This window comes from Mustela putorius, unplaced genomic scaffold, assembly GCF_011764305.1.
Source record: "Mustela putorius furo isolate JIRA1106 unplaced genomic scaffold, ASM1176430v1.1 tig00000174_pilon_pilon_pilon, whole genome shotgun sequence".
NCBI lineage: Eukaryota > Metazoa > Chordata > Mammalia > Carnivora > Mustelidae > Mustela > Mustela putorius.
In genome coordinates this window covers 18,805,750-18,827,716 of record NW_025421304.1, presented here as the reverse complement: position 1 = coordinate 18,827,716, position 21,967 = coordinate 18,805,750, and the positions used below count along the sequence as shown (strand labels likewise).

General features: G+C 37.2%; 1 protein-coding gene, 1 non-coding gene and 1 pseudogene across 9 annotated transcripts in view; all 3 read left to right on the top strand.

Annotated features, from left to right (window-relative positions):
• CNOT1 (CCR4-NOT transcription complex subunit 1) overlaps positions 1–21,967 on the top strand; it is a 112,725-nt gene that overhangs the window by 61,898 nt on the left and 28,860 nt on the right. For 4 of the 8 annotated variants that reach the window (XM_004744289.3, XM_013052165.2, XM_013052166.2 and 1 more), the window contains exons 17-24: positions 11,499–11,649; positions 12,843–13,044; positions 14,465–14,611; positions 15,727–15,851; positions 16,301–16,587; positions 17,694–17,772; positions 20,917–21,147; positions 21,478–21,618. In XM_004744289.3, the coding sequence (XP_004744346.1) occupies positions 11,499–11,649; positions 12,843–13,044; positions 14,465–14,611; positions 15,727–15,851; positions 16,301–16,587; positions 17,694–17,772; positions 20,917–21,147; positions 21,478–21,618 (1,363 nt within the window). The remainder of the gene's footprint in view (positions 1–11,498; positions 11,650–12,842; positions 13,045–14,464; positions 14,612–15,726; positions 15,852–16,300; positions 16,588–17,693; positions 17,773–20,916; positions 21,148–21,477; positions 21,619–21,967) is intronic. The other 4 variants (XM_004744290.3, XM_013052168.2, XM_004744291.3 and 1 more) reach the window with 2 other exon arrangements.
• LOC106005014 lies at positions 2,339–5,246 on the top strand (annotated as a pseudogene).
• On the top strand, positions 11,950–12,085 carry LOC123391094. The gene has a single exon (XR_006605719.1). It is a non-coding gene; the product is annotated as a small nucleolar RNA SNORA50 (small nucleolar RNA).

The following is a 21,967-nucleotide window of genomic DNA, read 5'->3' as shown; positions in this document are numbered from 1 at the left end:
GGTGGGAGGGGGGGGCAGGCTCCCTGCTGAGCAGAGAGCCAGATATGGGGCTTGATCCTAGAACCCTGAGATCATTACCTGAGCCAAAGGCTTTAACCCACTGAGCCACCCAGGCACCCCTCCCATATGAGTTCTTGTGAAGTTGTGAAGATCATCATTGGAATTACATTGAATTTTATATCATTTTGGGAAGTATTGCCATCTTATTTTTTTTTTTAAAGATTTTATTTATTTTATTTGACAGAGAGAGAGATCACAAGTAGGCAGAGGCAGGCAGAGACAGAGGGGGAAGCAGGTTCCCTGCTGAGCAGAGAGCCCGATGCGGGGCTCGATCCCAGGACACTGAGATCGTGACCTGAGCCAAAGGCAGCGGCTTAATCCACTGAGCCACCTGGCGCCCCAGTATTGCCATCTTATAATACTAAGTTTTGTGATTCATGAATTTTATTTAGGTCTTCAATTTTTTTCAGTGATGTTTTGTCCTTTTCAGTGTATAAATCCTAATCTTTCTCTGTTGTATGTATAGTTTCTTTTGTACAAGTCAGGTAATGGCGTGAATAGTTCTTTCTCCTTCCCATCTTTTTTTTTTTTTTTTTCCCCTACAGTGAACCTGCAGTCTGATGTTGAATAGAAATAGCCAGAGCAGACATTCTTGTCTTGTACTTGAATTTAGAAGGTGTTTAACCATTAAGTGTAATGTTGGCTGTGGGTTTAGATACCCTTCAGGTTGAGGTGTCCTTACCTTTAATTCTAGTTAGTTGCATGTTTTATCATGAAGGTATTTTATTAGATGCTTTTGTCTGTATCTCGTGAGGTGATTGTGTGGTTTTTGTTTATTTATTTTGTTATGCATATTAATTGAGATTTGGCTGTTAAAAAATCTTGCATTCACTTGGTCTTTGTGTATACGACTTTTTATATGTTGCTGAATTTAGTTTGCTAGTATTCAGTGAGGGTTTTTGTGTCTGTGTCCCTAAGGGATATTGTTCTTGTTTTGTTTGGTTTTGATTATCAGGGTAATAATAGCCTCATGCAGTGAATTGATACATGTTCTTTCCCTTTCCTCTTTAAATTGTTGTGAGAAAAATTGGTGTCAATTCTTTAAATGTTCCGTAGAATTAAGCAGTGAAGCCGTCTGGTCCTGAGCTTCTGTATCTTGTTACAGATGTAAACAGATGTATACAGATTTTTTTTTTAAGATTTTTATTTTTAAGTGATCTGTACACTCAGTGGTGCCTTGAACTTAACAACTCTGAGACCATGAGTCACATGGATCTATTGACCGAGCTAGTCAGGTGCCCCTAGGGAAATTTTCATTTTTTTTTTTTTCCTCTTTTGAATTAGTTTTGGTCATTTTTGTCTTCTCTAGGAGTTTGCCCATCTTGTTCCTTTATACAGTCTCCTTATACTCTTTCTCATTTCTTTCAGATTGGTGGTAAAATCCTGTTTTTCCGTTCCTGGTTTTAATAATTTGAATCTATTTCTTTCTTTCCTTCCTCCCTCACCACCCTTTTCTTGTCATTGTGGCTAAATGTATGTCAGTTTTGTTAACCTTTTTCAAAGAAGCAACTTTTGGTTTCGTTCTTATCTGTTGTTTTTCTTTTTTTCATTTATTTCAGCTTCTTATTTTGTGTTTAGTTTGAACTTCTTAAAATTTACTAAGATGAAAAGTTTGATTTTCTGTTTGAGATTGTTCTTGTTTAATTTGGGGTATTTATGGCTTTGAATTTCCACCTATGAAATGCTTTAAGTTTGGTATTAAGTCATCTGAAAATATTTTGTAATTTTCTTTGACCCATAAAAGTTTGTTATATTTAATTTTCACATATTTGGGAATACCTAGTTTCTCTTAACTAATTTTTAGTTTTATTCAGTTGTGAGTGGAGAATATGCTTTACATGATTTTATAGTCTCTTGAAATTATTGAGTTTTATCATGTGGCCTAACAGGGGTCTATCCTGGAGAATTTTCCATGTGCCCTTGAGAAGGATGTGTAAAGTCTGCTGTTGGGTACGGTGTTCTGTATGTTTGTTAGGATTAGTTGGTTTAATAGTTTTGTTGAAGTCTGTGTTCCTTGTTTAACTGCACTGTGGTTCTTTCCATTATTATTATTTTTTTTTTTTTAAAGATTATTTATTTATTTATTTGACAGAGAGAAATCACAAGTAGGCAGAGAGGCAGGCAGAGAGAGGAGAGGAGGAAGCAGGCTCCCTGCTGAGCAGAGAGCCCAATGTGGGACTCGATCCCAGGACCCTGAGATCATGACCTGAGCCGAAGGCAGCGGCTTAACCCACTGAGCCACCCAGGCGCCCCTCCATTATTTTTTTTTAAAGTGAGGTATAATTGACATTGTGTCCTTTTGTGTATGTGTTGATTTGATACATTTATATTTTGCAGTATGCAGTTAAAATAGTGTTAGCTAACCTGTCACATCACGTAATTATCATTCTTTTTTTGTGTGGTGGGTACAATTAAGATCTTGTCTCTCAGCAACTTAAGTATATAATACAGTATTGCTGACTATCAGTTATTGATAATAGAGTATAGAAGCCTCCAACTATTTTTGAGTTGTTCATTTCTCCCTTCAGTTTTCCCTTCATGTGTTTGGGGGCTCTGTTTTTAAAGGTATGTATGCTTATGATTATATGTCTTCCTGTAAGAAGGATTGGCCTTTTAATTATTATAAAATCCTTTTCTTATTTCCTGTTATGGCTACATTTTGTCTCTCATTAGTGGAGCTAGTGTAGTTCTCTTTTTGTGAATGTTTGCATGGTATCTTTTTTCATCTTTTATCTTCAAGTTATAGATGTCTTAATCTAAAGTGTGAGTCAGTTCTGGAAAACATATAGTTGGATTATTACTATTTTTTTAATCCATGTGATCATCTCTTAATTGGAGTATTTGATCTATATATATTTAATGTGATTACTGATAAGGTAATTTATTCATGTAATTTCTATTTTCCTGTATATTTTATGTCTTTTTTTTCTTTTATTTCTCCATAACTGCCGCCTCCACTGTTAAAACGGGTATCTTGTAGTATATCATCTTAATCCCCTTGTTGTTTCCTTGAATATATGCTTTTGAGTTATGTTTTCCCTTTGTAGTTAACCTGTTAAAATTAACATCTTAACTTAAAACAACCTAGTTCTGATTAATACCAACTGAATTTCAATAGAATGCAAAAATTTACTCCTATAGCTCTGTCCTCTTTCTCCTTCATTGGGCTGCTATTGTTAGATTATACCTCTCTACAGAGTGGTATCATCAAAAAAGGTATAATTATTACCTTGTGCGGTAATTAAATCAAGCAAGAGGTAGGTCTCTGGCAAGCTGTTGACGCTGTTCTCTGTTTTGCAGGGTGGACTTTGTTAAAACTGTCAAGAGAAAGTCTTGCAAATGGATGTTAGAAGATGAGAGGGTATAATTGATTATTATGCTCAGAAACACTTGGTAATTTAGGATAAAAATAAGTACAACACATCCAAATATAGAATGATAGTTCAAGTAGCTAACAGAAGGATCATTTGTCAGATTGCTTATGCCACTATAGAAGGAGATATGATTGTTTTTGCAGCTTATGCTCATGAACTTCCAAAGTACAGTGTGAAGGCTGGCTTGACAAATTACGCTACAGCATATTGTACTGGTCTGCTACTGGCCTTTAGTAGGTTTGGCTTAGACAAGATCTGTGAAGGCCAGGTGGAGGTGACTAGAGATGAATACAATGTGGAAAGCATTGACGGTCAACCTGGTGTCTTCACCTGCTTTTTGGATGCAGGGCTGGCCACAACTGCTACTGGAAATAAAGTTTTTGTGGCCCTCAAGGGACCTGCGGATGGAGGCTTGCTGTCCCTCATAGTACCAAATGATTCCCTGGTTTGGAAAGCAAGGAATTTAGTGCAGAAGTACATGGGAAGCATATGGGTCAGAACATTGCAGATTATATGCATTACCAAATAGAAGATAATGAAGATGCTGACATGAAACAATTCTCAGGGCACCTGCTTGGCTAAGTCAGTGGAGCATTTATTTGACTCTTGATCTTGGGGTTGTAAGTTTGAGCCCCACACTGGGTATGGAGATTACTTTAAGAAAAAAGAAAAGAAAAGACAGTTTTGTCAATATATAAAGAACAAAGTAACTCTAAACATGGTGAAGATGTGTAAGAAAGCTCATCCTGCTGTATGAGAGAATCCAGTCTCTGAGAAGGAGCCTAAGAAAGAAGTTAGAATAGGTGGAACGGTCCCAAATTCTCTTGGCCCTGAAGAAAGATGCGGTAGCGCAGAAGAACTCAAACTTTCACAGAGCTTAGGAGCAGGCCACTGAGAGCTAATAAACCAAACCATAATTTCTATGAAGATTTTTTAGGTAAAGACAATAATAAACTTACCAAGCCAGAAAAAGAAAGATCAAGGAAGAGATTAAAAAGATATAAATTAAAAAACACACACTGTGTTTTATATTTATCTAGGTCACTGTGCTGGTGCTCTTACTTGTTTCATGTGAACTCAGGGTACTATGCAGTGTCCTTTCATTTCGGCATAAAGGATTCCCTTTATTTCTTGTTAGGGTAGATTATTTAAGAATAAATTCCCTCAGTTTTGGTTTAAGTGGGGGAAGTTTTAATTTCTCCTTTGTATTTCGAAGATAGTTTTATAATACAGGATTCTTGATTGCTACGCCTTTTCCTTCAGTTCTTTGAATATGCCATCCCAGGGCTTCCTGGCTTCCATAGTTTCTGAGGGGACATCAGCTGTTAATTTTTTTTTTTGAGGCTCCCTTGTATGCACTACATTGCCTCTCCTTGCCATTAAGCTGCTTACGTTGTCTTTTTTTCTTTCACCAGTTTATGTTTCTAGGTTTAGACCTTGTATGTTTATATTACTTGGAGTTTGTTGAGCTTCTTGGGAGTCTAGATTAATGGTTTTCATCAAATTCAGGAAGTTTTTAGCTGTTACTTCGACAAATACTCTTTTTGCCCCTTTTCCATCTCATCTCCTTCTGGAACTCCCATTATATATGTCTTGATACGTTTGGTAGTGTTCCACCTGTCTCTGAGTTTATTTTTTTCCACTTTTTTCTTTCACTTTTTCAGGCTGGATAATCTTAGTTATCTTCAGATTCTTGGATTCTCTTGCCTGCATGAATCTGTTCTTGGGAACCTGTAGTGAAGTTGGCAGTTACTACATTTTTCTTTTCTCTTTTCTTCTTCTTTCCTCTTCTTTTCTCTCATTTTTTCTTTTTGAAGGTTTTTTTTGTTTTGTTTTGTTTTGTTTTTTTTGAGAGAGAGAGAGAGCGAGCGCATGTGCAGCAGAGAGAGAGAGGGAGATCCTGCTGTTGAGCAGGCAGCCCATTTCAGGTCTTGATTCCAGGACTCTGGGATCATGACCTGAGCCAAAGGGAGACATTTAACTGGCTGAGCTACCCAGGCCCCCCAGTTATTGGATTTTTCAACTCTAAAAGAATTCTTTCTTAAAAATTTTACTTAATTACTTAAGGAAGTTACTACACCTAGTGTGAGGCTGAAACCCATGACCCCAAGATCAAGAGTTGCATGCACACTAACTAAGCCAGCCAGGTGCCCAAGAAACAATAATTTCTAGATGCTCTATCTTGAGGAACATCTTTTTTTTTTTTTAATTCAGAGAGTGAGAGAGAGCATGCTCGAGTGGGGGGAGGGGCAGAGGGATAGGGAGAAAGAATCCCAGGCAGGTTCCGTGTCGAGCCCCATGTAGGGCTCTTTCCCACAACCCGAGATCAGGACCTGAGCCAAAACCAAGAGTAAGATTCCCAACTGACCGAGCCACCTGGGCTTCCCCTCTCCCCTCATAGGATTTTAATTTTTAAGCAATCTACACCCATCATGGGGCTAAAACTCAAAACCCTGAGATCAGGACTTTGTATATTCCACCAACTCAGCCAACCAGCCAGCCCTTGAGGGGCACCTTTTAAAAGTTTTTCTTGTAGTTCTTTTTAACATGCCTTACTTCAATTCTTTTTTTTTTTTTTTTTTTAAAGATTTTATTTAGGTGCGCCTGGGTGGCTCAGTGGGTTAAAGCCTATGCCTTCGGCTCAGGTCGTGATCCCGGGGTCCTGGGTATCTCTTGCTTTGTGGGGGACCTGCTTCCTCCTCTCTCTCTGCCTACTTGCAATCTCTGTCTGTCAAATAAATAAAATCTTAAAAAAAAATAAAAGATTTTATTTATTTGACAGAGATCGCAAGTAGGCAGAGAGAGGGAGGCAGGCTCCCTGCTGAGCAGAGAGCCCTGTGTGGGGCTCAATTGCAGGACCGTGGGATCATGACCTGAGCTGAAGGCAGAGGTTTTAACCCACTGAGCCACCCAGGTGCCCCTACTTCAGTTCTTGAAACATATTGAAATAAGTGATTTAAAGTCTTTGTCTACTAAGGCCAGCATGTCTTTTTCTCAGGACAGGTAGTCTCTCCCCACCCCCCATCCCCCGCCCCACCAGAATTTCTTACTAAATTCTGATTTTTTTTTTTAAGATTTTATTTATTTATTTGACAGACAGAAATCACAAGTAGGCAGAGAGACAGACAGAGAGAGGAGAAAGCAGGCTCCCTGCTGAGCAGAGAGACCGATATGGGGCTCTTTCCCAGGACCCTGGGATCATGACCTGAGCTGATGGCAGAGGCTTTAACCCACTGAGCCACCCAGGAGCCCCTCCCAGGACAGTTTTTGATGATAGCATTTTATTGCTATGTGCAGGCCATGCTTTACTGTGTTTTTGTTTTTGTTTTGCATGTCTTGTAATTTGTGGTTGGAAACTGGTAAGTCAAAATAATGTTTGAGTTCTTGAAATCAGGCACCCGCCCCCACTTCTGTTTTTTGTTTTGTTGCTTTTTTTCTTTCATTTAGAGAGTTTTTGGAACTGATTCTGTCATGTTCATATTCTTTTTTGTCACCTTAGGCCATTGACATTGGGTAGCCTGGTGATCAGCTAAGACTTGGGTGATTTTTTTTTTCTTTTCTTAAAAAAAAAAAAAAAGATTTTATTTATTTAATTGACAGAGAGATCACAAATAGGCAGAGAGGCAAGCAGAGAGAGAGGGAGAAGCAAGCTCCCTTCTGAGCAGAGAGCCTAATATGGGGCTCGATCCCAGGACCCTGAGATCGTGATTGGGTGATTTTCTTAAATGCCAGAATGAGCAAGTTACTCCTTTTCCTGTGTTTTTTGTGTGTGTGCATATTGGGGCACATCTTAACACTAATCACTTGACAACTCCTTGTTAGCCTTTATTTCCTTCTTAGAGCCTGAACATCAACTTGAGGTAAGAGCTTGGTCCATTTTAGGTCTTTTTGTGGTAATATCAAAGATTGACATATTGGCGTTGCTCAATACATGTCCAAGGACTTCTTGATTCTCTGGGAAAATTAGAGTTCTCCATTTCACCCATGGGAATCTTATTCCCCAGATTTTCCTTTTAAGTTTTTTGTTTAACCTCTTATTTGCTCAAACTGTTTTCTTCCACCCTAGGCAGCCAGAAAATTAAAACAGTTCCCTTTAAATGTATCAATATCTCGTGAGGGAAAAGGCTGTGCTTGGCCAACTCCTAGGTCAGATAGAGATAATCTTGCCATTGTTGTCTCACAGGGTTCTCTGAGGATGAGGCTTTGGAGATGCCTCAATCCAGTTCTGAGCCCTGTCCTGTGATTGTCAGGCTGCTGGTTTTTCTCTGTAATGGTAGGTTTTAAAGGTTGCTGTCCAGCTGGAGGGGACGGCATGGAAGTAAAGCAAATTGAGATACCGGAAAGCTTTTATTACCAAGATTCAGTCTTTCTGGAATAAAAATTTCCGGATTGTTCTATATCAAGAGTTCATGTATCATATATATATTATGTATCATATATGTAAGAATTCTAATATAGTTGATTCCGATAATTTTTGCCACTTTTCTAGTTGCTTTTATAGAGTAGAGAATATTTGGAGATCTTTTCATTTCACCATTTGCTTATGTACTGTGTATATTTTGTAATTTCTGAAGCATAATAAACACCTATGAGTCTACTGTGCAGCTTAACCGGTAACATTTTTGGAGCTAACTTTGTCTTCCTCTCCAGTCCTGTTTTCGTAAGCTATCCCATATAGATCTTGAATTTTATTTTGCTTTTCTATGCTTTTTGAGAAATTTGCACACATATATCCCTAACTGGGTGTTCTCAGCTAGGGAGTATTTTCCTTCCTCAGAGTTATTTGATATTGTTATAGATTGTTACAAGCAGAGATAAATGTGTTAAGGACATCTGGTAGGTAAAGGCCAGGGTTGCTGTTAAACATTTTACAGTCCACAGTAGAGCCTTCCAACAACAAAGAATTATCCATTCCATAGTGCTGATGGTGCAACAGTTGAGAAACCCTGCTCTGTAAGTTCTTGATGTTCTAAAATTTAGTTTTAGAATGTTGCCTTTCACATTTGTACATTGTAATCCACCTGGAAGTAAGTAAACTGGAATTAAATACTGGAAATTTAAGGGCATATTGAAATTGGATAAAATGTTTTGTATTTATTTGTAAGGAGGTGGTTTACCCAACTCCAGGTTTTAATTTCTTTTGTTGCTGTATTATAAGAACCTATCTTGTTGAAGAATTTAATGATGCATGTAAATGCCAAAGAAGGGAAGTTCTTCCAGTTAATAAATACAGAAATAATTATGATGGAGTTATAAACTTCAGTGGCTGCTAAAAGTCATGAAAGAATGTTTGAGGAGCAGGACAATCACCTGATTTGAGTCTCCCCACAAATTACCTTATAATAACAAAGGGGGAAAGAAGCAACATTTCAGTGGCGAAGCCTGGCATATGCCACATGAATTTATAGATCAAAGTGATCACCAGCTCTCTATATCATATGTCTCCTAATTAAATGCACTGAAGGGACATCTGACTCTTGTTTTGAGTTTAAGCCCTACATTGGGTATCGAGATTACTTAAAACAATAATATAAACAAAAAATAAAATGCACGGAGAAGAATGTAATGTAACTTATGTGGTACTCCTGCAACAAACGCATCTAAAATACAAGATATCAGACAAACTCATATCAAGGGATATTGAATAAAATAACTTTTTAAAAAAATCAAGTTGGAGGAAGACAAATAACAGCTGATGAATTTCTCTAGTTCAAATAAGTGGTGACAGCAGTGCAGTGGATTGGATCATGATGCAGGGGAATAATAGCAGTGAAGTATCTTGTGGAAATGATGTAATTTGAATGTGATTTATTTGTGTTAAACTTCGACATATATTATTCTATGTAGTTCTATAAGAAAATGTCCTTGTTCTTAGGATAAATGTAGCTAAGTATTTAGGGACCAAAGATAACGTCATCACATACACTTGGAGGAGAGTATAGAAAGACTGGCTAAACAAATTGGGCAAAATGTAACTAATTGGTGAGTAAAGCATTTATGGGAATCCCTAATAATATTCTGGTCTCTTTAAGTTTGAAATCGTGTCAAATATAAGCAAGTTTTTTCCAAATAATAAGGAATATTTTAATTAACCATAGCCTGTCAATCTGAGATACCCACTGTTTAATATTTTAATATCTGAAATGATTCATATCATTAGTGATGTCTTAACAGTTGAAATTAGTTTATTTCCTTTTTGTGTAATACATAAAATATTGTGTCTTAAAATTGAAGGCATTTTGTATTTATTGCAACATAGTGATTATTATTTACTGTTGGAGACCATTAACCCATGGCATAGATGTCTTTGGAATTATATATTTATTTATTTATTTATTTAGTTGGTTATGGTTTCTTTTTTTAACTAAGAGGGATCTTTGTGGCTCTTACTCCCACCTTGTTCTTGTTTGGTAACCATTTTCATTTATATTTGGGGGTTATCTTTGAATTTTAAAAAAGTATTCGTGTATTTTCCTCTTTACTACAGTGAAGGGAGAATATTGTATATTCTATTACAACATGCTTTCATTTGATCAGGTATCCTACAGTTTACTCCATAGAATCAAAGAGCTTTCTTATTACTTGTAGTTGCTGCATAGTACTTCATTGAGTAGATGTTTGTGCTTTATTAAATCAGTTTCTGATTGGTGGACATTCTGATTATTTTTGCTATATATCATAAGTAGTGTTACAGTAAATAGTGTTTGCAGCCATCGTCTTTGCTAGTGTTTATTTGGGACCATTAGAAGCAGAGCCTATTGGAATAAATGGAAATGCATGTATAGTTTTATTAGTTACTGGAAAATTTCCCTCCCTAGGGAGTTTTTCATTCTATATAACCACCAGCAGTGAAAATGTCTATTTCCTCATAGCCTTGCTAGTGGAGTATTTGGTAATCTAAGAGATCACACTGGTATGTCCATGAAGTTTTAATTACATAGGAGTAGGCATTTGAACTTAGATATATGGAGGCTAGAGAGAGCTATTCATGTTTTTTTCTGTTTTAAATGTCTTTGTTTGCAGCATCTTTTAGAAATTAACAGTACTAAAGTAAATAAGTAAACTCAAACTTGTAGTACTTGACATCTCCATCTTCTTTTCCATGATCTGTTAATATTTTTCTTTCCTGCTTTAATAGATGAGAAAAACCCCAACTCATTGTTCATTTAAATTCATAATCCATGTTGGAGCCACTGTGTCTTTCATATTGGTTCAAGCAAGAATTTTGTAGATTGTACTGTAGTGATTTGATGTCCAGTTTTATATTTCATTTCCCAAACATGAAATAATGCTCTTCTCTGACTGACTACTTTTACTTCTTGATGGCAGTAGTAATATTCCAAATTTAGGAGGAAAGATTAAAGACAGAATCAAGTTTGTGTAGAGTTTAGAAATATAAGAGTTTTCTACAGTTTTATGAGGCAGTGATACCTTAAGATGAGAAGGTGGATTTTTCATTAAACAAAACATTTATCCTACTTGACATTTTAGGAATCAGTTCTTTATGTGCTTGACAGGTGTAGTGACTACATGTATATGGTATTTTTATCTATACTTAAATAAATGTTTTGTATTTATGAGAAACTAGTATTGAGTTTCTTACCTGTTGGCTTTGCTATATTCAGGTTTGGGCATAATTTTTGGCAAAATGGGTTGAGTATATGTAATGTTTCTTGGCGTGTTTTTTATAATACATTTGTTGTACCATACAAAAGGTTTAGTTTCAAGGGTATAAATTAGGTATCTCCACGAGAGAGCCATTGCTCAGAAAACCCTTGTTTAATGATGGATTCAAAGAATGGGGTATGGTGGAAATTTATGTTTTTTTCTGACATGTTCTGTCAGGTTTTCTTTATTAGAAAATTAGGTATGGGGGTGCCTGGGTAGCCCACTTGGTTAAGCATCCGACTCTTGATCTCACCTCAGGTTTTGGTTTCAGGGTTGTGAGTTTAAGCCCCACATTGGGCTCCACACTGGGCATGGAGCCTACTTAAAAAGAAAATCAGGTTTGTTTCTTTAGGTGTTCTGACTAAGTGATATTTTTTGTTTCTCTTCTGTCGTTAGGAGTGTTTCTCAGGAGTTATCAGAAACCATCCTTACCATGGTGGCCAATTGCAGTAATGTTATGAACAAGGCCAGACAGCCTCCACCTGGAGTTATGCCAAAAGGACGCCCTCCTAGTGCTAGCAGCTTAGATGCCATTTCTCCCGTTCAGGTAAATGAATGCTACAACTGGTACATCTGTGTGTGTTCATAGACTTGGAATAGAATAAACTTCCACCTCATTTGTAATTTGTCAAATGAAAATTTGTCTAAATTTATTACCTTATAGATACCTGCATGTCTAGCATCCACTACTACATTTTAAAGGAGATCCATAAATAGGCATTATAATTGAGGATAGACTTTAATCATTAAATAGAACGTGACTCTGAGAGGAAAGGTACAAAACAATTTATTTAGGTAAATGATAAGGGCTTCTTTTTAAAATAAGAGTAACTTAGACTTGAGAAATAAGCACTGCCTTTGAACCTGATGTGTCTTGTTTGTAGCTTCACGGGCCAAGCAACAGTGCTAGAGCATAAGGACTTGTTATAACTGGGGCTCTTCAGCTCTCAACTGAACTGCTCTTTTAAAAACAAGGTACATATAAGTTACTCCCTGACACCAACCACCCCCCTTCTCTCTGGGAGCAACATATTCCACTTCTCTTTTCATCTGCATTGATTGGCAGATTGGGGTTTAAGAAAAGAATGTTTAGTGATTCTTCAGGGGCCACTTTATAAAAGGCATTTTGTGTACCATTTTCTATGTCATGAACGTCTGAAATAATGACACAAACTAAGAAGCTTGAAAATGCAGTTATAGATATTTTAAAAGATCTTTTGGTGAATAGCTTACCTTGTTTTTTGTTTGTTTGTTCTAAATTAGAGCTGATCTCCTCCAGCCCTCAAGATCTTCATATTTTGAGTAGATTTATTTGTTTTGACTGAAAGATTTATTTCTGATTGCTAAGTTTTTCGTGTTGAAAGTTAAATAATGTAGTTTGAGAGATTCTTTCTGGTATAAAGGGACTTATTGGAAATTTTGAAGACCTAACTGTCCTTGTGTCACTGCTGAGTGCTGGCTGCAGGGCAGTTCATCTTAAGTGTTACTCTTGAAGTTTTGCATCCCTCATTAACGGCTCTGATGCTTTGTTAGAGGCTAACTCTTGAAACCTACTCTGTGATATAGTAAGAAAAAAGACTAGCACAGTTGACTTGATTTGAGGATTTAGGTATTATGATTGCTCAGGGTTTTGCAGTTTACTGATTAAGCATATGAAGAGCTAAAGATTTCTTTACCTGTATCATATGTCTGTATGTTCTTAAAGTATGTTTAATTCATTTTTATAATGTTTTTCTTTAGATTGACCCTCTTGGTGGAATGGCATCTCTTAGTATAGGTGGTTCAGCTGCCCCTCACACCCAGAGTATGCAGGGTTTTCCTCCAAATTTGGGTTCTGCCTTCAGTACCCCTCAATCACCAGCAAAAGCATTTCCACCCCTTTCAACCCCAAATCAGACAACTGCTTTCAGTGGTATTGGAGGACTTTCATCACAGCTTCCAGGTAAGGGGGAGCAGTGGTGGATGAGAGTGCAGATTATTTGTAAATCTCATTGTGCTTTAGGGTAAGGTGTTCAGAGTCACTGTTGTAATGAAAGCTGTTTAAATTGTGAGGTGGTTTCATTCTTCAAAGCTGGGAAGAGAACACTATACTATTATAATATTAATTAATTCAGATGATAAGGATTCTGTTTTACCAAGTGATAATATAGACATTATCAAGTGTGTTATTGACATTCTGAAAGATGGAGGTTCAGATAAAGAATTCACAGCTTTATGAATCATTCAGTAAATAATAAAGGTAGAAAATATTTCACATAGGAGATTCACGTATATATTCTGCTTCGTTATACCTCACCTACCTTGAAAATGATAGTAAATCCCTAAAACTTTTTTAGTTATTTTAAATGTTTTGGCTTTGAACTTTATATTGAAGTAAAGGTTAAGTTTTTTCCCCTCTCCTGTACCCACTTGTTTCCTCCTAAGTTATCTGCATCTTTTATCTTCAGGGTATAAGTTTCAGTGTACCTGAATTTAAGGACTGAAAATGTGATGACTCTGTAACCTGATTAGTAGTTCTTTTGTGTGTTCTAGCCCTGATTGTTGATTTATTTAAGTCAAAATTAATTTCCTTAATAAGGCCTTCTTATAAATTCTGTTGGCTATAGTTGAGTGGAATAAGCAGGTCCTGGCTCATGCTAACTGGAAGATACAATGAAATTCTTTAGTTTTCAATCAGTGTTAAAAGCAAACCAGTTCCTCTTAGTTTGACTGTCTTATATAGCATATCACCTATGAGAATGTACAGTTAAGGGTGGCTCAGTGGGTTAAGCCACTGCCTTCTGCTCAGGTCATGGTCTCAGGGTCCTGGGATCGAGTCCCGCATTGGGCTCTCTGCTCAGCAGGGAGCCTGCTTCCTCTTCTCTCTCTCTGCCTGCCTCTCTGCCTACTTGTGATCTCTCTCTGTCAAATAAATAAATAAAATCTTAAAAAAAAAGATTTCTATATTAGTCTTATTAAGAATATAAATAAATGAATAATTATATATGCTGAAGACATTTTTGTGTTTTCCTTTTTTCAAAAAAGATTATTTGAGAGCGAGAGCATGTATGTATGCACAAACGGGTGGGGGCAGAGGGAGAGGGAGAAGCAGATGCCCTGTGAGGGAGTCTGACACAGGGCTGGATCACAGGACCCTAAGATCATGTGCCAGGCTGAAGGCAGGTGTTTAACCAACTGAACCACCCCGATGCCCCACCTTGGCCATTTTTATCTACTTTTATTAGTTTAGATCTGTATAAAATTAAATATTGTTATAAGCGAATTTACAAAGACACTGTCTTTCTAAATAAAAACCTAGATCTTTGATGTAAGTAAAGAATATGAGTAATGATAAGACTTCTGGCTGCCTCCCTTTTTTCTAGTAGGTGGTCTTGGCACAGGCAGCCTGACTGGTATAGGAACTGGGGCTCTTGGACTCCCTGCAGTGAATAACGATCCTTTTGTACAGAGGAAACTGGGCACCTCTGGACTGAACCAGCCTACATTCCAGCAGAGTAAGATGAAACCTTGTAAGTGGTAGTGTTGTCTGTGATTGTGAAGTGTGACTGATGTACATAAAGCTTTTTAGATTTCCAGTTTGTTGCCCCTACAGTTATGTGGACAAAAAAATTGACTTAATATATTGTTAGTAGGGGTGATTATTTGATGTGCCTTGTAGGTCAGTGGGAATTAATTGACTAACTTGAGTTACTGAAGTAAAAAATTGAGTTATCTCTCCACCATTGATGTGGATTGTTAGAACACTGTGATGGTTAATAAGAGGTAGCATCTTTTAGGGGTGTTACTCTAAAAGTAAGAAATACAGTAAAAAGCTGTTTTTAGCATTTAAATGTATGTATATAAATCTTACACTTATTCTAAAAATGTGTTGGTGGTGTTCTTTTGTTGTAAACAATTCAGGAGCAGCTATGAGAATTTCAAATTTTTGTTTCAGCCTGACAGTTTTATATAAGGCAGTTTATTTTAAGGTTAAAGCTTTATGGTATATATAGCCTTACATGTAATAATCATCGCATGACATATCTGATGTAACTTGGAAGACAGCTTTTAAAGTTTCACTTCCTTAGTAAGTTAATTCTCAAAGTCAAAAGTCCTCTTTGTATAGATGTAGGTATCATTTACCTATAAATCCCCTTGTTGGGACCAGATATTCATTATATAGGATTTGAAAGTATACCAGTTGACTTGAAAACGTTAGTGTGAAAGACTTGTCTGAATGTTATGTTTTGTAGCATGCTTTGTGTTTACATCAGTGTCTTAATGCACATGCATTGATAATTCTTATATGTTAGATGTCATTTTTATTATAAAGTAGTAAAGACTTGTTAATGCCAAGTGAGGTTGTGTTAAGGACAAGTGCAGTGTGGATTTGAATGTAGTGAACTTTCATGGTTTGGTAAAATACTGAGGTAGAGCTACGTTTGTAAGGCACTTGTTAAAATCTTTTATATGTACGCAAAATACTTGAATATTGATCTTTGACCACTTAATAATTTCTTCATTTTCTTTTATTTTTTTTCCCCTTAAGATTAAAAGGGTATTTTTCTCTTTTTCTCTCTGTATAAAAGTGGGCCATTGGGGAAAAGGCTTAAATGCCCACTGGTTGCCTTTCTGTTTCTAACAGCGGACCTGTCTCAGGTGTGGCCAGAGGCAAATCAGCACTTTAGTAAAGAAATAGATGACGAAGCGAACAGCTATTTTCAGAGAATATATAATCACCCACCACATCCAACTATGTCTGTTGATGAGGTAAGTGTCTAGGATGTTATGGTTTATATAAATCTTAAATCCCCTTTCAGAGTTTTTAGAAATTCAGCTCAGAGTGTTTTGGTATGTGTATGTATACCCTTTGAGATATAATATTCATCTCAGGCTCAGTATATTGTTAAATATCTTGATTAAGAATCCTTTTTTAAAGATTATCTATATATCATATATCTATTTTTAAATTATATCTATTCTTATCAGTAATCTCTACACCCAGTGTGGAACTCTACCCCCTATGTGGAGCTCGAATGCACGACCCCAAGATCAAGAAATGCATGCTTTTCCAACTGAGCCAGCCAGTCTCCCCCCACCTTAAAGATTATATTTTTAAAAATATATTCTTTTTTAACAGTTCTTTGAAGAATATTTAAGGAATGCTTTTCATCATAGTTTCCTTTATGCGTGTTTTGTTTTTGTCTTGCTTTTTCTAGGTATTAGAAATGTTACAGAGGTTTAAAGATTCTACCATAAAGAGGGAACGAGAAGTCTTTAACTGTATGCTGAGGAACTTGTTTGAAGAATATCGGTTTTTCCCCCAGTACCCTGATAAAGAGTTACATATAACAGCCTGCCTGTTTGGTGGGATAATTGAAAAAGGACTGGTCACTTACATGGCACTAGGTCTGGCCCTGCGATATGTTCTTGAAGCCTTACGCAAGCCTTTTGGTTCTAAAATGTATTATTTTGGGATTGCTGCACTAGATAGGTTTAAAAATAGGTGAGTGAATAGGTTTCCTATGAAGCATTTATCTCCCTTTTTTAAAGATTTATTTATTTCTTTGAGAGAGAGGGCATGTGAGAACGGGAGGAGAGTAGAGAGGGGGAGGGAGAGAATCTTAAGCTGACTCCACACCAAGCCCTGCGCGGAACAGAGCCCCACGTGAGGCTTGATCTCACCACCTTGAGTTCATGACCTGAGCTGAAACCAGGGTTCCGATGCTTAACTGACTGCTACCCAGGCGCCCTGGAAGCATCTTTATTTAATACACAAAGAAATAATAACTCACTTACCAAGTAATTCTTGCCGTGCCCCATCATTATATGTATCTTAACATCTGTATGAAGTAGGGGGGGGGGAGTGAGAACAGTTTTTTACAATTATCAGATAAGTGGTAGGAAAAGTGTAAATTGACATAGTGTTTTTGTTGTTGTTTATTTAAGTATGCTTTAGTGAAAGGCACCATTTTAGATTACAGTACTTTGAGTTTTGCAGAATTTAGAACCACTATTACAATCAGAATCTTGAAAATTTGTTACTCCTAAGCAGTTCTCTTATTTCCCCTATGTAGTTCTTTGACCCCTGGCAATCCTGGATCTGATTTCTTTCTAGTTTTCCTAGTGTTCTATAAGCAGAACCATGGAGAGTATGTATGAGTCTGACTTCTTACAGTTAGGCTGATGCTTTTGAAATTAATCTGTTTTACTATATGTTTCAGTAGCTTCTTTTTATTGTATTGATTATGTATGTATTGGTTAACTGTGTTACTGTATGGATTAACTGTGAATTGTTTTTCCATCTAGCTGTTAATGAACATTTGAAATTGTTCCCAGATAGTGATTTTAATGGCTTGTTGTAATCAAGTTTTAACTGAAATATAGGACCTTTAAAAAACAAAGGATACTGTTTTCTGATGTAAAAAAAAGTTCATAGATATTTCTCTCCCTCACTCTCATGCTCTTATCTGGCAATCTCTTCAAGTAGGTGTTTCTTAGGTAGAATGGGGCAAGTGGCCTAGACTAGCAGTTGAATGAAAATCTGTTAATTTTGCTGCTTCTGTTTGTACATGAGGTGATGAATGAATGAATGAATGTTTTTGTTGGCAGATTGAAGGACTATCCCCAGTATTGTCAGCACTTGGCTTCTATCAGTCACTTTATGCAATTTCCACATCATTTACAGGAGGTAAGTGTCTTTAATACCTAAAATCTCTTTAGTAGGAGAGCTTACTTTGATTGATTGTGGATTTGCTGGGACTGGCATTAAGATTTCTTAATGATTGGCATTATATAAGCATGCATACTATTTGTTGCTCATTTTTTTTTATTTGTTGCTCATTTTGCAGCTTAATAATAGGTTATGAAAAAATTGTTTTTGGATGATATTTTCTAAGCAGTGGTTTTGCTTCATTTAATAAAGGCTTTTATCAGTTATTTTAGCCTGATACTGCTATTAAAGTATAGACATCATCTGCTGTTAATAAGAATTCTTGCATGGGATACCTGGGTGGCCCGGTCACTTGAACCATCAGAGTCTTGGTTTCAGCTCAGGTCATTATCTCAGGACTGAGCTCTCTGCTCATTGTAGAGTCTGCTTTGGATTCTTTTCCCCTCCCCACTCACATGCTCTCTCTCAGATAAGTAAAGTCCTATTAAAAAAAAAATCTGCCTGATTTGCGAATTCAAGCTTCATGTTGGGTATAGAGATAACTTAAAAAAATATATAGTCTTATTACCACCTGCTTAGATTCCTTTGATGTACTTGTTAAAAAGGAGGCAGTCCCTGAGGAAATGAACATGGGATAGTGTTCATTTTCTTAAAGATTTTTTTTTTTTTTAATTTATGAAAGAGAAAGTGTCAGTGCTCATGTGAGTGGGGGTCAGGTGAGAAGCAGAAGGAGAGGGTCAAGTGGACTCTGCACTGAGCATGGAGCCTGATGTGGGGCTCAGTGCCACCCTGAGGTATGACCTGAACCAAAATCAAGAGTCAGAAAAAAAGGAAAAAAAAAAATCAAGAGTCTGGTGCTCAACCAACTGAGCCACCTAGGTGCCCCTAGATATTATATGTTATAAGCCACTTTATGTGATTATTCATGAAATTTGTAAGCTTTTGTTCTAGTGATTGATTTTAGATTAATTGGTTAGTATTCATACCTTTGTCTTATCTTTGGTCAAAACCTTGCTTATAGAGAACAATTAAGTTAATCTTTATTAACTTTGTTTTGCGTAAATCAGAGAAATGGCTTTATAATGTCATATTTACACAAATCAGAAAGATCAGAGTATGAATCTACTTTTAATTTTTATTAGAATTTAGTCCAGTGTTTTCACCAAGTCCAGCTGGGTTTGTTTGTAGGAGGGGAGAGTTTTTGTGATGGGTTAACCTAAAAGATCTATGGAGGGAAGCCACAAGTGTTACTCATTCACGTGAGGGGTTTGGGGGAATATGCCATTACTGTAGTACAGTACAGGAAAGCAGAGTTTTGTAAGGCTAAGATGAGAAATGTGTTTGGAATTCAGAGCTGGGAATATAGACCTAGAGAGTGTGGAGACGAGAGGTGGCCTGGAAATGATCACACAAAGCAGTGATTCCTAGTACCTCCTATAACAAGATAGTTAGAGGGTGAGAGAAAGGTTATGTGTATTTCTGTACTTAGTCAATTTATTTTATTTATTTGTTTATTTATTTATTTTTTAAAGATTTTATTTATTTTTTTGACAGAGATCACAAGTAGACAGAGAGGCACAGAGAGAGAGAGAGAGAGAAAGAGAGAGGGAAGCAGGCTTCCTGCGGAGTGGGGAGCCCGATGCGGGGCTCGATCCCAGGACCCTGAGATCATGACCCGAGCCGAAGGCAGCAGCCCAAACCACTGAGCCACCCAGGCGCCCCAATTTGTTTATTTTTTAAAAGATTTTTATTTATTTGACAGAGAGGCAGGGAGAGAGGGAACATAAGCAGGGGGAGTCGGAAAGGGAGAAGCAGGCCCCCCACTGAGCAGAGAGCCTGATGTGGGACTATCCCAGGACCCTGGGATCATGACCTGAGCTGAAGGTAGATGCTTAACGAGCCATTCAGGCACCCCTTAGCCAATTTAAAGTCCTATACTTTATTCAGAGATTGTCTTTCCTACTTGAAAATGCCCTTTATTTATCTTTTTTTTGAAGATTTATTTTTTATCAAAAGCAAGGGAAATGATTAGAGGACAGAAAGTCTTAAACAGACTCCCTGATGAACATGGAGCCCAACTCCTGGCTCAATTTTAGGACCCTGAGATCATGACCTGAGCCAAAACCAAAAGTAGGGTGCTTAAGTGACTGTGCCACTTTAGAAGCCTTGAGAATGTCCTTCTTAAATAAAGTTATATATCTAGATAGTAATTTGTTTGTTTGTTTGTTTATTTGTTTAGAGCTGGGGAGGGACAGAGGGGGAGAGAGGATCTTAAGCAGGCTCTTCACCCAGGGGAGAGCCTGTTTTGGGGCTTTATCTCACAACCCTGAGATGATACCTGGACTGAAATGAAGAGCCAGATGCTTAACTGACTGAGCCACCTGGGTGCGGCTGGGTAGTAGTTTTTGTTTTGTTCAGGCTTGGACTGCTGGGAATAGGATTAGGAGCCTTTTATCAGTTTTCTAATTTGTGTGTGGAAAGGAGGTTGAGTGGTCTATGAAATGGAAAGAAGTCTGCCTTCCTGCTTCTTTGGGTCTAGCTGACTTGGCTTTCAACAGTGTGTTTCTTTGTTTCATAGTAATATAGTTATTGAGAAATAACTCATTTTTGGTCCTTAGGTTTCTTATCAGCATCCAGTAAAAGAGATCAATGTAGTATAGAAATTTAGGGGTGCCTGGGCGACTCAGTTAAGCAGCTCCCTTCAGCTCAGGTCATGGTCTGAGTCCTGGGATCAGGTCCTGCATTGGGCTCTCTGCTCAGAGGGAAGCCTGCTTCTCCCTCTCCTGCTCCCCCTGCCTGTGCTCTCCTGCTCTCTGTCAAATAAATAAATGAAATCTTTAAAAAAATTAAGTATAGAAATTTAAAGATGTTAAAGTTTACATATATTAAGGGATTTATGAAAGTAAATATGCAGGCATTGGTGGTGGCTGTTTTGAAAGTTGTTTTGCTCGTCTAGTTCCCTTATAATATTGTAAGACATAATTATTTTACCTTCCAAAGAGCCCTATGGTATCTACTTATGTATATTATGTATAGGAATATGGACCAGAATGGGGCAGGGAGTAAGGGACATCCCCTCTCAGAAGTTAGAGGAGTATAATTAAGCACTTTCAGTTTTGATTAAGAAGTCTTTTTAATGTCTTACCCTCTCCCTTCCCCTAGTATATTGAATATGGACAACAGTCTAGAGATCCTCCTGTGAAAATGCAGGGCTCTATCACAACCCCTGGAAGTATTGCACTGGCTCAGGCCCAGGCTCAGGCCCAGGTTCCAGCAAAAGCTCCCCTTGCTGGTCAGGTTAGCACGATGGTAACCACCTCAACAACCACCACTGTTGCTAAAACGGTTACAGTCACCAGGCCAACTGGAGTCAGCTTTAAGAAAGATGTGCCAGTAAGTACATCTCTTTTCTTTTCCTCGGGTCTGTTAGTGTTGTAATGTCTCCAGTAGTGAGCATGTATTTTAATTTTATTGTAAGTAACACATATCTACTGAAAGTATAAAGACCAGCATTTCTCCCTCTGTATCTTCCCTCCCCAGATTTCTCAAAGACAGGCACTATATCAATACATATTCTGGCCAACGCTTAGAGTATATAGCTGTATATATCATGTGTATGTTTTTTTTTATTTTGAAAGAATTGGTATGCATTTTTCCCTGGGATTTGTTAAGCAGACATTTCAGTTTATGTTTATGTTTTTTGTTTTTGTTTTTGTTTTTTAGCCTTCTATTAATACTACAAATATAGACACGTTGCTTGTGGCCACAGATCAAACTGAAAGAATTGTAGAGCCCCCAGAAAATATCCAAGAGAAAATTGCTTTTATCTTCAATAATCTCTCACAATCGAATATGACCCAAAAGGTGAGCATGATATAATAGTTTATATACCATTGTGAATGCTATCTGTTCTTACCCTAATAGGTTGGGTGATTTATATTTGATATTCTGCACCCTTTGTAATACTTTAAAGGTGGAAGTAATAGAATCAAAACAAAGGGAATGAGGATATACAACTAGTGGCTATAGTTTTTGCAGACATTAAGTAGCATTAGTTTTGCAGCAAGTTTTACAGGCTTTTGAAATAAACTCAGTGGTCTCGTCATGGTGGAGGGTTTCATTTGTACCACGTTGCAAGTCATGTTTTCCCAGAGACCATTCAGAGCTTTTATTAGATGTCTAATAACTGAGGTAACTTTGTACAAAGCACAAG